This window comes from Vicugna pacos, chromosome 16, assembly GCF_048564905.1.
Source record: "Vicugna pacos chromosome 16, VicPac4, whole genome shotgun sequence".
Lineage (NCBI taxonomy): Eukaryota > Metazoa > Chordata > Mammalia > Artiodactyla > Camelidae > Vicugna > Vicugna pacos.
The window spans coordinates 11945881-11959869 of NC_133002.1; the positions used below are offsets into that span (position 1 = coordinate 11945881).

The window sequence follows — 13989 nt, forward strand, 5'->3', positions numbered from 1 at the left end:
AGGGCAGGCATAACACACACATGTGGCTGAATGGCTCTGATGTAGATATATCCTGGCAGGACAGCTTTTTACCACCCAGATCGATTCTGGAAGTTCCTGAAGTGCTAGACAGGAGATGCAAGCCAAGAATGTGGCACACATCTCACATCAGATTTCAAATGGACAAGCTGAAGCTACACTCCTGCTCTCCCGTGCATAAACGGCTGGAATTGTACACAGAGACAGATTTGGTGGTGGTGCAGATAGTCTGGCCTCTCCCAGAGCATCAGCCACTCAGGTGGATTGTGGAGCCTCCTCCACTCCATTAACAGACCTGCCTCTGACTTAAAACCCTAACCCCAAATGCCACGGGTTCTAGGAAAAAAAACTTGGTACCAGCTGGAAAAGCCTTTCTAGGGATCTACATTTGACTGTATCCACTCAAGTCCTTGTATAGGAAGCAAAGGACAGAACATTTACACAAGAGTTTAAATCTTTAGATGATGATTCTGTTGGGATAACTGAAGGCTACAAGAAATCTGTATTGGAAAGGACTATTTTAGCACAAAACAAATTATTAACCAAAAATGGGGAAAAAAAATTTCCCTCCTAAGCTTGACAGGTTGTCAGCTCTAAAATTTTAGAGTTAAAGGTTCTATCAGGCATTGTCTAAGATAAGAACCTATATGGCAAGGCTGAAAAACTCTGCTCAAGGATTTAGTTGCTTAGCCAGGGTGATGATGTAACTGAAAAAAAGAGTTTTAGAAAGAACGGAAAAAGGAGAAATCCCACCCCCTCACCACCCACTGGAAATCAGACCTTCCTCCAGCTTGTGCAAGGGTTCCTCGGCCATGCCAGCTCCAGGACTCCTGCCCTCATAGGACGGCAACAACACGTCTAAAGCACAGAACCCCAGGCTTTGCTTCGATGTTGTGCCACAGTATCTTCATTTTCCCTTTCTTCAAGGTCAGAAAGATCCTGAAGCTGGTAGAATTTTGGTGATGAGTTTTTTTGTTTTTTGTTTTTTTTTTCAATGGAGGTACTGGGGATTGAACCCAGGACCTCATGCATGCTAAGCACATGCTCTACCACTGAGTTACACCCCTACCCAGGAATCTGAATTAAAGTCAATTCTTCAAGATATTTTCTTATTATAAGGAAAAACTAAACTCCAGCAAGCCCACTTAACAGTAGAGGTGTCCTGTTGCTTCAAAATCAAGTAAGGCTCGCAAATGAATTACTAGATATGGACAACTATTTTTTATTATATACCATACAGATACTGGAGAAAATTATGACCACCACCACCAAGTCAATGAGATTATCGTTAATTCTACATGGAAGGTCAATGCTCAGAAACTTGACTTTCACATCTCCCCACAACCCAGTTCTAATCTTCTCTCTGAAGTCTAGGATTTCAATGTTGAAAGGAGTCTGGTTAGTCAAAGAAAATCTACAGTTTACCTTTATGATCCTTTTTGACCATCCATTGAATCCAAAGTAGAAATTGGCCAATTCTTGGCACCTGGAGCTGCTTAGGGCAAGGGCATTAAGTTGAACTGCCTTATGTCTGGTACCCAGATGAACCTAAAGACCTAAGAGGCCTAAAAATATCACAACTTGACACAGAGACTTATTTTGGATACACCTGAGATTTATCCATACCAATTTGATAAGAGTGGTTGTGAAGATTAAATAGGACCACAGTTTAAGCAATCAGTTCATAGGAAGCCCTAAATAAATATTACTTTTAAATCAATACTTTCCTGTATCACTTTCAGGGCCTCTGATTAATCAGAAGGTTTCCCTGACCTCTGGTGGTGAAGGTGATGATGAAAGCAACCAAGGAAGTCCTGTAGAAGCCTATTACAGGCTTGTGGGTAAGCAAAGGAAGTAAATTGTTTTAGTCCGGTCATCATGTAGCTCCTGCCCGAGAATATGAACTGAAGGGGAGATAAGATGGACCTGCCACTGAAATAGGACCTGAATCTGTAGCAGCCCTGCTCCCCAAGTTACTAACCCCTGTGAGAAGGAACACACATACCTCTATACATGTTATAAGCAACTAAATTAGCATTCTTTTAGCATCATCTGCATTAGCTAGCTTCTTTGAGAGTCCAAGTATCTCGTGTTAACTCTCTAAATAACTTATACATTACTCACATTGTAAAATGACTATAACTTAATCAAAAAATGAAAAAAATAAAATTTAAAAAATTTAAAAAATAACTTACACATTACTGTGGATCTCTTACATTGCTAGTTTTCTTATGTCTCTATCTCAACTTTAGATAGGATGTATAGAAATATATTCAAAGAAATTTAAATAATACAAGTAAAGGCAAAGCATTATTCTTCTTTCTTTTTTCATTCAGCCTCCTTGCCCACAAGATGGGAGGACGTGGTTAACTCCAAAAAAAATGGGCACAGATGAAGAGGCAGACAAGAAAATCATTACAAGTCTCTGCCCAGGGAAGGCAACAGTGCCAGGTGTCTCCTTGAGGATATGCACAGGACGGTTCTTCCCTCACCAGGGGACCAGTCCTAGGAGTCCAATCTCCTGCTCCAGGAGCTAGGTGGTAGCAGAGCCAGCCTTAGGCTGGGTTCCACCCCTGGCTGGGCTCCTGGAGCTGGCCTAGGCTGCGAGTGGGCTCCCTCAGGGAAGTGGAACCAGCAGAGGAGGCCCCTGCTAGCGGAAGACCATGAAGAGAGAACAGAACTGCCATAGCCCTGGTCCCCATCATTCCATGCTTCCCCCTGGTCTAGATCAATCTGACCTGGGCTGACCCTCCCTGCCCCACCCCGGCCCACACCTTCAGAAGGCTGGCCTGGGGCGGGGGGCCCTGTGTGAGGCACTGGCCTCAAGACCTGATTCTGTAAGGTGTTGACAAAAGAAAAAGTACACATCGAGGCAACAGGAGAGGAACAAAGCAGCCAACACTGGAAGGGACTCAAGACACTAGGACAACCCCATCCCCTACACTGGGGCACTGGAGCCCCAAAAGCCTGCTGGGCCCTCCAAAACTGTAACAGCCCCTAGAGACCTGGACCTGCCCCTCTCTTCATAAAGATCTTTCTCATCAGGGCCTCCTCATCTCCTGCTGGGTGGGGAAGAAGGGGCCCAGCAGACAATGGGGGAACAATCCTTCCGTCCTGCCCTTACTCAACGCCTCCCCAGTGCACTCCCCTCAGGTTCCTGGGTCTCTCCCTCTCTGTAAAGCACACCACAAACACATCACTCTGTTCTGAGCAGATAGCACCTCGCTCACTTCTCAAGACCTGTGCTTAGTCCCACTACTCAAAGACGGCCCCTAGCCCCTTCTCCCTCTCTATTCCACACCAGCAGGTCTCGCCCTGCTCCTATTCTAATTCACGCTATGAAGCCAGCTACTCTGCACCCCGCACCTCCAATGGCAACAGACCTGCTCCATGCCACACGTAAACACCATAACTGTCCCCAGTCACTCCCCACTCTGCACGCCCATCACTCCGCTACACTCCCACCTGCCACCACTCCACTTGGCCCAGCGGAGCTCTGTAACTTTCCCCTTTACTCTGCCTCCACCATTCTCTTCCTCATACCCCATCACCCTTCCTCCACACTCAGTACCCCAACCTCTTGACCCCTGCAGTCCCAGGGCCCAGGCGCTACTGACCAACATGCCCAGGCCACGAGAGGCCGCGCCTAACGCGGGAACCAGCGGCCTCTGGGTTTAGTACATGGTTGGGTAGAAGGCTGGGGGGGGCGGGGCCTGACAGGGCTCGCGCCTCCTCAGCGGCAGCCGCGGTTCCGCCCGTCGCCGGCTCCTTGGCAGTTGCCGCTTGGCCGGGGGGGCGGGGGTAGCTGGAGGCCATCGCCGCCTGCCCCGCCCCACCTCGGGCCGCCCCTAGCAGGGGGTAGTTCGGGGGTTGGGGGGGGGGTCTCAGCCGGGCGCGCCTGCGCAGCGCACCGTCTGTCTCCCGCCGGACGGACGGACGGACGGACGGGCGGGCGGCGGGGAGGGGAATCACAGCACGCCGGAACCGCCTCGCCGCCCCGGCGCGCGCGAGGGGGACATCACTGGACCCACAGCACCGAGGCAACACGGGCCGACCCTTCCCCTCTCCACCCTCCCGCGCGGAAGCAGGCGGGGCGCGGCGCGCGTGCGGCCCCTCCGTTCCCCGAGCTCTGGAACGCTTCCTCCCAGCCTCGCAGCTCAGGCGGGTAATGGCTGTGGCCCGTCCGCCTCAGCTGCGCTGCGCACGCGCAGTGAGGTTCCCCGTGAGCGCCTGCGTTCCTTCTCAAACTGAGAGATGCCGCGGGAACGGAGGAGCTGAATGAGAGCTGACTGGACAGCGGAAGCAACAACGGCCCGCGAGACCCGAATGAAGCCAGACCGGAGAGCCGGAGTCTGGCCGGGCGGGCCGGTCTGAAAGTCTGCATTTTCGTCCCAGCGGAAACCGCCGGCCCTGCCGCAGGCAGCGGCCACTGCGATGGCAGTCGCGGCGGCGGCGGAGGAGAGACGGGTGAGGGAGGTCGCGGCGCGCAGGCTGGGCGCCCGGTGGGCGGAGAGCCTCCGGGCCGGCGCCTGGGCGACCTGCGGCGCCGCGGAGCCCTCAGGTGGGCGGGAGCCGGGAACGCGGGCTCGTGGCGTGCCAGGTGGAAAGTCTCCGGAGGGCTGAGGCCGCGCCTTTCTCCGCCCCCGAGGGAGCGGCTAAGCCTCGTATGCAGCAGGCGCTCAATGCATTTATTTACCGAAATATAGTTGTGAGCATCTTTTCGTGGCTCAGCCTCACAATCTTCTCCCCAGGCTCAGTGTTTCTTCCCTTTTGGTCGTTCCATTGCCTGCCTCAATACCTTGTCGTGATTCAGGGGTTCCACTTGGTTTGTGGAATCAGAATTCGAGGGCACGGGCCTGGGAGTCTTGTGTTTTAACAGCCTCTCAGAGTAGTTGACTGGCTAGCTTTTTAGAATGACTGTTCAACAAATGTTTGTGAGCCTTCTTAGTGCCAGATTTCATTCCTGGCAATGAAATCCCTGCGTGATTGATTATAATGTTTTGCTCCCCTTTTTTTCCTTCCTTTTTTATCTCATGCTTGGATTTTCTTCCACGATGGGGAGTCCCAGGCATTGTTCTAGGCACTGGAGAAGAAACAGCAACGGATGAAAACTGAAAAAAATCCCTGCCTTTTTGGAGGTTATGTTCTAATAGCAGAGGCAGAAGATAAAGTTCAAGTTTGTTAGTGAAGGGCTGAAGAGAAAAAAAATAAAGGCATTTGAGAAAGGGAGATAAGTGTGTGTAGAGGTATGGCCTGTGAAATTTTTCATAGGGTTGCAAGCATAGGCTTACTGAGAATACTCGGTTTGGTAAATAACTGTGGACCTAACAAGTATCATTTGATTGCCAGACCACCTTTGGGTGCTTCTGGGAGAGGTTACAGAATCTAGCTGGGAGATAGAGAAATACGACTGGGAAAACGCTGAACCGTGTGACAAGTTTCCTAGTCAGGAAAAGAGCCAGTCTAAGTGAGGTGGGGTTTGTTGGGCTCATAGGCCAGTAGTGGAGCAAATAGAAATCATTTGGACATTTCTGTTGTATAGTTTTGGGAAAGTTTAAGTTGACTTGACTCAAGGTCCGGTTCAGTCAGGGGGTATTCTGTGGTCTGGATTCAGTTTTGATTGTGTAGTTTCTTAAGGGGGTAGGGGGTCAAGAACAGTTTAGAAAAGTGGGGAAGAGATATTCTAAGAATATGAAATAGGATTTAATTATGACAGTCATGCTATTTTGTATTTGATACAAGTCTGTCTCTGGTCCCATGATTTCTGTAGTTCTGTGATTTTTCCTGCCCCCCCCCCCATCAGCTTACCTTTTGCTGTTCTTGTCTTACTTGGTCTTGTCTTTTCAGCAAGTTGACTTTCTCTTCTTGGCAGTTCCATCTTCCCTTCCCTGTCCAGCATGCAGTGCCGTTCTTTAATCTCCTTTTCTTTTCTGTTTCCAGCATTTGCTGTGGTAGCATTGAATCCCACTGTTTCCTCAGAGGGCCATGAAAACAAAGCATGCTGCAAGCTGTATAGTAACTACAAGGTGTGAGTGTCTGCCACCACAGGGTATGAGAAACTCAGTGCTGTGGGCATTTTGTCTTCCCTAGGTTCAGGTACAGGCAGACTCAGGTGACTCAGAAGTGGAGAATGAAGCAAAAGATGATTTTCCACCTCAAAAGAAGCCAGTTTGGCTGGATGAAGAAGATGAAGATGAGGAGATGTAGGTTGCCTAAGTTTTTTCTTGGAATCTCTCCGGATACTTTAAAACTGATTTTGCAGTTTTAAGAAAATTCTTTTTTTGAATATATGATTATGTGATGATTTGAAGAATACTGGAAAAGTTATTCATAGTCCCAACCATTGTTAACATGTTGGCATACATCTCTCTCCTACACCATATAGAAAAGCTATGAGCACAGTGTTTGGGGTCAGATGAGAGTTTGCCACCTAATTTGGCTAGTTCCTAGATCCTGGGCAAGTTTAGAACCTACATTTTCTTGTTTGTAAAATGGAAATATAATAGCTATATCAAGGATCTCAGGATTAAATGAAATATAAGTATATGTAGAGCTCTTAATGCAGTGTCTGAAATTGAGAAAAGGCTAAAAAAAAACCATCGTGCACAGTGTGTACTTTAATAGATGAGAATTTATTGTATTGCGAGCATTTTATTTTTCTTTTTAGTAAGTTGATATTGAGCATCTTTATGCATAAACTTTTCCCCATTCCTTAAATTATTAAGAAAGTTTCTTTGAGGTAGAGTTACTCAAAGAGCAGACAATTTTAAGGTTCTTGGTAAAGACAGCCAGGTTGACCCTGAGGTTTTACCAGTTTACCTTCCCAAGGAAAGGTGTCCATTCACTTCATTTTAAAAAGTAAAGATTTACCTTTTTTCAGACTTTGTCAGTTTAATGGGTGGGAAATATCTACTTAATTTTTGTTGAGAAAATATTTTTTTGTTAGTCATTGGTATTTCTTAGAAGTGTTTTCTATGATGTATTTATTTATTTATCTACTGGAGACTGTTTCAGTTTGATTTTTTATTTTTAAAATGAAAATTGTGTATATTTAAGGTGTAGACTATGATGATTTGCTATACATAGAGGTAGAACATTGTTACAGTAGTCAAGCTAATTAGTATTTCATTTTTTTTTTCCAGTTACTATTTTTATTTGTGGTGAGAACACCTGAAATCTGCTACCTTAACGAATTTCGAGTATACAATTCAGTATTGTTAAGTACAGGCACGCTGTACATTAGCTCTCTATCCTACGTACCTGCAACTTTATACCGTTTGACCAACAGCTCCCTATTTCCTCCACCTCCTCACCCCTCCAACCATCATTCTGCTCTTTGCTTCTCTATACTCTACTTTTTTCAGATTCCGTATGTAAGTGAGATCATGCAGTATTTTCCTTCCATGTCTGTTTTATTTCACTTAGCATAATATTCTCCAGGTTCATCCATGTTGTTTCAAATGGCGGGATAAGACTATTTGTTAATGATTTTAGTACATCAGTGCCTTATGTTTTGAGAATTTCAAACCTTTGTATGTCGCATTTATTGCATATTTTCTCCCAGCTTTTTGTTTGCCTTTTAATTTGATGTTGTCTGACACACAGAATATTTAAGTGTTTATATAGTGAAATTTGTGAATCTTTTCTTTTGCTGTTGTTTTTAACAGTAATAAGTTCTTCAGAGAGAGGTATTTGCCTATATTTTTCTTTAATCATTTTTTAAAGTTTTTTTTTAAAGTATTTTTAACTCTGATTTACTTGGAATTTATCTTGGTGAATGGCATAAGCTGTGTCTAGAGAAATCATTCTGAATTTGAAATATTAACTCTTCAAAGGGTACACTAGATGATCTGAAATACTGGAGATTCTTTTTAGCTTGGGGAAGAATGGAGACGATGCATTGAGATGTTCCACATATTACAAATCTTGACCTATGTTGTTTGCTGAAAATACTAAAGGCAACAACTTTTATGTTGAATCTTTAAAAGTCACTTAAAGCATGCTGTTCTGTTTTTTATAGGGTTGACATGATGAACAATCGTTTGCAGAAAGATATGATGAAAAATACTGCTGAAAGTAAACTTTCAAAAGATGAGCTACAAAAGAGACTTAAAGAAGAGTAAATGTCCTTTTCCATTTGTTTTAACAAGAGGTATTTGTAACCAGTAGCTTATTTTGATTTGCTCAGTCTTTGGCCGTAACAGCTTCTCGGGTAGTCAGGTTTCCACTGAAATATTAAGCGCATTTGGAAGCATGATTCCATTTTAGTATTGGGAAGGATGTACAAAAACTTTATGGAAAAAAACTTGTAATCCCACCACCCACATATAATCAATAACACTCTTACTTATTTGTCCATTGGTATTTGGTAAATCATCTCTATTCCACAACTTCTAGGCTCTTTTAGTTGAACAGAGCTGGGAAATACATATTTCAAAATAATGATTTTATATTGATACTTTTAATTTATACTTATAAATCTTTAAAAGCATTTTAAAATTTTTTTTTGTTTGTATTGAGAACATTTTTTATATTTCTTGCACTTTTAAAAAAGGTTTGTTGAGGTATAGTTTACATACAGTGAAATTCACCCTTTTGAGGTATCAGTCAGTGAATTTTGTTCAGCACATACAGTCATGTAAGCACCAGGACAGTTAACACATGGGATCTAGACACAGAATAGTGCCTTCACCCAGAAGATTTTTTTTATACTCTGTGGTAGGCAGCCTTTCCCATCTTCTAACCCGTTTAGCCCCTGACAACAACTGATGTGTTTTCCGTTCTTACAGATTTGCCCTTTCGAGAATGTTATATAAATACAATAATATAATATGTAGTCTTTTGAATCTGTTGAAGCCACTTAGTACATTTATTATTTCAGATATTTTCTAGCTTTAGGGAATCTTTCCAACTAGATCTTTTGTTTTGTTTAGTTCTTATTTTCCTTTTATTATTTCTTATGTTTGTACTTCCTTTCAATAGTTCCTTTCAGTGTTTGTATTAGCTATTTTAAAGTCCTTGTGTGCTAATTCTGTAAGGTCTGTCACTTCTGTGTTTCTACTGACTGCTTTTTCTTCTGGTTATGGCTCATGTTTTTCCACTTCTCTGCATATCTAGTAATTTTGACTGGATTCTGGGCAGCGTGAATGTTGTTCAGTGCCGATTTTGTTTTTTGCTTTTAGTGTTGAACTTTGCCTTGGCAGGCAGTTAATTGAGTCAGAGATCAGTTTGATCTTTTCAAGATTTATTTTTAGCTTTCTTCTAGTGTAGCATTTATTCTAGGTTGGTTTAGCCCCATTATTAGGGTATGACCCTTCTGGGATCTCTTCTGAATGCCCTGAGTGTTCAATAAGGACCTTCCTTCTGACAGGTTGAACTCAAGTGTCTGAGGTGAGGTTCTGTACAACTTACAGCTCCCTAGTAGTTCTTTACTTGATCTCATGGAATTTCATCCCGTAAGAGTGCAGCTTAGTATTCTGCAGAAGTGTCTGTGGACCCCTATACAGAGATTTCTGGAGCTCTTTCTCTCTGCAGTTGACTGTCCCTCAAATTCCTGTTGTCTCACCTTCTTTCAAGTCTGATCTTTTGCTCTTTTGTTTCTGTCAGGGTCTTATAAAAATGCCCTGGGTTGGGGGGTGGTATTGCTCAGTGGTGGAGCACACGCTTACCGTGCACGAGGTCTTGGGTTCAATTCCCAGTACCTCCATTAAAAAAGAAAAAAATTGCTTTGAGGCGAAAATCCCAGTGATGGCAGGGCTCACCTTATTTCCTTTCTTTTATGGATCATGGTCCTGTGTTGCCTGTTGTCAAGTTTCTGAGAATAGTTTTGTATATTTTGTTCAGCTTTCTAGTTAGTTATGGCTAGTGGTCTTAGTTTGGTGGACTTGTCTGTATTTCTGTGTTAAACAGTGAAAATGACTGTTGGCGCTCTTCCATAGGCCAGCCCTGCAGAATGTAGCTGTCCTGCTTCTCCTGAGGTTACTTTTTCCTATGTGAAATGCTCCCATGTATTCAAAAGATATATGGTAAAGTTCTGTGTCTTTTACTCATCTAGTCATTTTTTTTCAGACGTGCTCTAGTGTTCTGTTGTGTACTCTGTGTGCTGTAGCACTGATGTGTAACTACAAAGAGACTTTACTTAGTGCCAAGATCTAGTGTTTTGATATACACAAATAAGGCGGCTATATAACTAGATGTAAATAATTAACAACAAGTATGTATCTAGGACTAGTTTAAATGGTTAGCAGTTCATGACAGGCAAGTTGGGACTGCCTTGTGTGAGTAATCTTTCTGTTCTTGAAGATAATAACTTTTATGAAAGAGATTCTGTGCATAACTCTCAAGGGTGATCTGTCCTGTACTCTTTAAATGTATCAAGCTCTATGAAAATACAGTGGTTACTATAAAAAAATTTTTTTTTAATGTCTTTGCTTAGATTCCATCATGCCATGGGGGGAGTACCTGCCTGGGCAGAGACCAATAGATGGAAAACATCTTCAGATGGTGAGTGTTGACACTTCTGTTTAAGTTAATAAATAGATCCCTATTCCTGTTCTGTTGTGAATTTGAGCTTTCTTATGAGGCTCATTAATAGCTGGTGTTTGAAATATGTCTTTTTTTTTTTTAATGTCTGGTTTTATAGTCTACTGTTCATCTGAGGGAAGCCCTTTCACAATAGTGTAAGGCTTTTAATACCATATTATCCACTGTAAAGACAATAATGGATGAATTCTATGATTTTTTTCCTTAACAGAACTATGTTGCATTATGGCATAGGGTTAAGTAAAAATGAATAGTAGTATTATTTCTTGATTCAGAGCCCCTTCTGAAGACATACATGGCAGCTAATGTAGATGTCCTCTAGGAAATGGAATGTCTTTCAAAGGAGTATATGCACGTCAGACCCAGATGATTACTCACTTTATAAAAACCTGTCTTTAAACTCTAGATTTTAAGATTGTCTTATTCCAAAACTGTTTTCTGCTTTTTAGATCTTTGACTTTAGATATTTTAAATATGGATGATTTGGCCAAGATCTGATTTGAGTGCTTGGAGTTATAAATTTTAGAGTTGGAATTGACCTTGAAATTCTTGAGGAACTCTAGAGTATATCTTCCCATGTAATGAAGGAGCTCCTTTCTTAGCATCTTTGATACCTGATGAACTTCTATTTGATTTCCACCATTACCTCTCCCTCCTTTCTCCCCACCACTGTCAGTCCTCATTGTGTTCAAGAATAGGGAGCCCTTACAAGGAGCCAGTTGTTTTATATAATTCTGTTAGAAAACTCTGTTTGTTATTAAGTAGAAATTTACCTTCTGGTTTCTGACCAGATACTTTTAGAGGTTGAGGAACTCTTCGTGCTGTGGCCTGACACTGCAAGAACCTCTTCTGCAACATCTGTCAGATGATCATTTAGCCTCTGCTTAAATATTTCAAATAATGTTGTATTCTTTATTAGAGTATCTCTTCCCCTTCTCCTCTTTTCTTTAAGAACTAATTGTTCTAATTTTTTTGTTTTTACTATTTTGAAATTTAATCTCCCTACATTCTGTAGTCCTACCTTTTGAAGAGATATAATCTTACCTCTCTTTCATATAAACTGTTTGTTATTTGAGAAATGTCTTTCCAAGTTCATTTTTAAATATGTTAATCGTCTCTTGTCTTTTAACCTTTTTTTACATGACACAGTTTTCAATCCTTGGTCACCAATTTGCTCTCCTGGTTGAAATATAATTTTATTATCCATTTTAGAATACTGCATTCATAGAACAACAACATTTTAAATCTGTGTAATTAAAGATAGGTTTATGCTCGTTGTTGAAGCAGAAAACCTCCCAGATCCCAGAAGAATTTGTTTTATGTGAGTAAACATAAAACTGGGGTGGTGGGAAGATGATGCTGTATTTCAGGGACCCAGGTTCACAGAGGTTCTGCTCTCTTCAGGCTGGGTCGTCCCCAGTTGCCCGAGATGTGACTATAGGAGAAGAGAGCGGGGCTCACCAAGGGAGGTCTTCACTGGCCCGTCCTGGTGGTGGTGCATGATACTTTCACCTGCGCTTTATTGGCCAGAACTCAGTCACGAGGCCACACTAACTGCATGGAATACCAAGAAATATAGTTGTCTTTGTGCCCAGGAGAAAAAGGAAATGGATTAGGTCGACAGTGAGCCAGTCTGTTACCATCTGGGATATCAAGTCTAATACCTTAATGGTACAGATGAGGGGAATCAGGTTCAAAAAACTCGAAGCAACTTGTCCAGGGTGTATTTACCAACAGAGTGGTGACTACCACCCCGCTTCACAGTTACCTCCAACATGTTGGTATTTTTACCTATAAATACTACACCAAGTATCTTTAAAAGAGAAGTACTTCCCCCTTTAAACATAATTATAATGCTTTCGTCATACACCTTCAGAAATCAGTAGTAATTTCTTAATATTATGGATTGTTTTATTGTTGCTGTTTTGTTAATTTAATCCTCCCTCCACTCCTGCCTCGGTCTTTTTAGTTTGCTTTGTGTTCTGCTTGGTCTTTATAGTGCTCTTTGAAGTTTTGTAAATTCTTGTCTATTATGTCTTCAAATACTGTTTTTGTTTTTTCTTTCCTTCTGGGATACTAGTTAAATGTATGTTAAATTTAAAGTGTATATATATATTCTGTGTTCTTTTCTGTGTTGTTTGTGTTTTTGCTTTCTGTACTTCAGTCTGGATATTTTTTTTTCCGATCCTTTTTCCAGACTACTGATTTACTCTTCAGGTAATTTTGATATTGTGTTAAAAACATCCAATTGGTGTTAATCTTAATTACTGTATTTTCAGTTCTAAAGTATCCATTTGGTTCTTTTTTTTAGATAGTCTAGTTCTCAGGCTCAGTTCTGACTCTTATCTCTAATTATCTTGAATATGTTAAACAAAAATTTTAAACATAAAATTATTTTTATTATTATTTTTCCTTCTAGTTTTATTAAGCTATAATTGACATACAGCACTGTATTGTAAGTTTAAGGTATATAGCATGATGATAACATATATAGCATGATGATTGCCACAATAAGTTCTGTGAACATCTGTCAACTCACATACATACAAAATTCAAGAAATAGAAAAGAAATACTTTTCCTTTTGATGAGAAGTCTGAAGATTTACTGTCTTAACAAGTTTCATATATAATGTACAGCAGAGTTATATTTATCATGTTGTACATTATATTCCTAGTAATTATTTATCCTATAACTGGAAGTTGTACCTTCTGACTGCCTTCATTCAGTTCCCCCTCACTTTGCCCCCAGCCTCTGGTAACCACAAGTCTGATCTCTTTTTCTATGAATTTTAAACATAATCTTTTTAAGGTTTGTATCCGATAATTCCATTATCTAGATCGTCTATGAAAATTGCGTATTTTTCCTTAGGTTTCAGGTCAAGTTGCCGTACCTTGTCATTATTGACCTGGTTATATTTCACTGGAGAACAATACTACTGATTAATTAGAGGTCTCGGACAGTGACATCTTTGGCCAGAGAATCTGTGCATTTGTTTATGGGTAGGTGGCCAAGGAGCACTAGCAATCCCTGAGCATCTTATTCTAGTGAGGGAGTGTGAGGATTCAAAGCTGGGTTTCAGCTGCTGGGAGATTTTCTCATAACTCTTTGACTTCACCTTTAATTTTATGTTACCCTTTTATGGCAACAATCCAAAGCCTACTGGTTTGCCAGACCATTTACCAACCTTAGAGGGCTTTGATGCTAGTTTTTGCCTCCTTAACCCTACAGGTGTTTTAAAAACTCTACTTAGCGTCTCAGCTTTCTTTCCTGGAACCATCAGTCATCTCCAGGGGAAAAGCAGCCCTGTTACCTCTCTTTGGAGTTCAGATACATGGTTTGCTGACTTTGATCTCTCAGTCACCTAGAAGTTCTAGTTCTTTTCCATGTGAGTTGTTAAGCTAGATCTGCTGTTCGTCCTGTTGCCAATT

The 13989-nt window shown here is 41.8% G+C and overlaps 2 protein-coding genes across 10 annotated transcripts in view; one reads left to right on the forward strand and one right to left on the reverse strand.

Annotated features, from left to right (window-relative positions):
• LOC140685416 (leucine-rich repeat-containing protein 37A-like) overlaps positions 1-3421 on the reverse strand; it is a 42732-nt gene extending 39311 nt beyond the window's left edge. For all 7 annotated transcript variants that reach the window (XM_072940682.1, XM_072940681.1, XM_072940678.1 and 4 more), the window contains exons 1-2: positions 1444-3421; positions 799-963 (exon numbers count right to left, since the gene is read on the reverse strand). In XM_072940682.1, coding sequence (XP_072796783.1) covers positions 799-858 — 60 coding nt within the window. In that variant the 5' untranslated portion in view covers positions 859-963; positions 1444-3421. The remainder of the gene's footprint in view (positions 1-798; positions 964-1443) is intronic.
• A 470-nt stretch (positions 3422-3891) lies between these two features.
• Positions 3892-13989, forward strand: part of LOC102529106 (U3 small nucleolar RNA-associated protein 18 homolog) — a 49370-nt gene continuing 39272 nt past the window's right edge. The window contains exons 1-4 of one of the 3 annotated variants that reach the window (XR_012060314.1): positions 3892-4485; positions 6109-6221; positions 8039-8170; positions 10454-10521. Coding sequence is in view for 1 of the 3 variants with exons in the window: in XM_031674915.2 (XP_031530775.1) it covers positions 4453-4485; positions 6109-6221; positions 8039-8137; positions 10454-10521 (313 nt within the window). In the remaining 2 variants the exon portion in view is untranslated. The remainder of the gene's footprint in view (positions 4486-6108; positions 6222-8038; positions 8171-10453; positions 10522-13989) is intronic. The other 2 variants (XM_031674915.2, XR_012060315.1) reach the window with 2 other exon arrangements.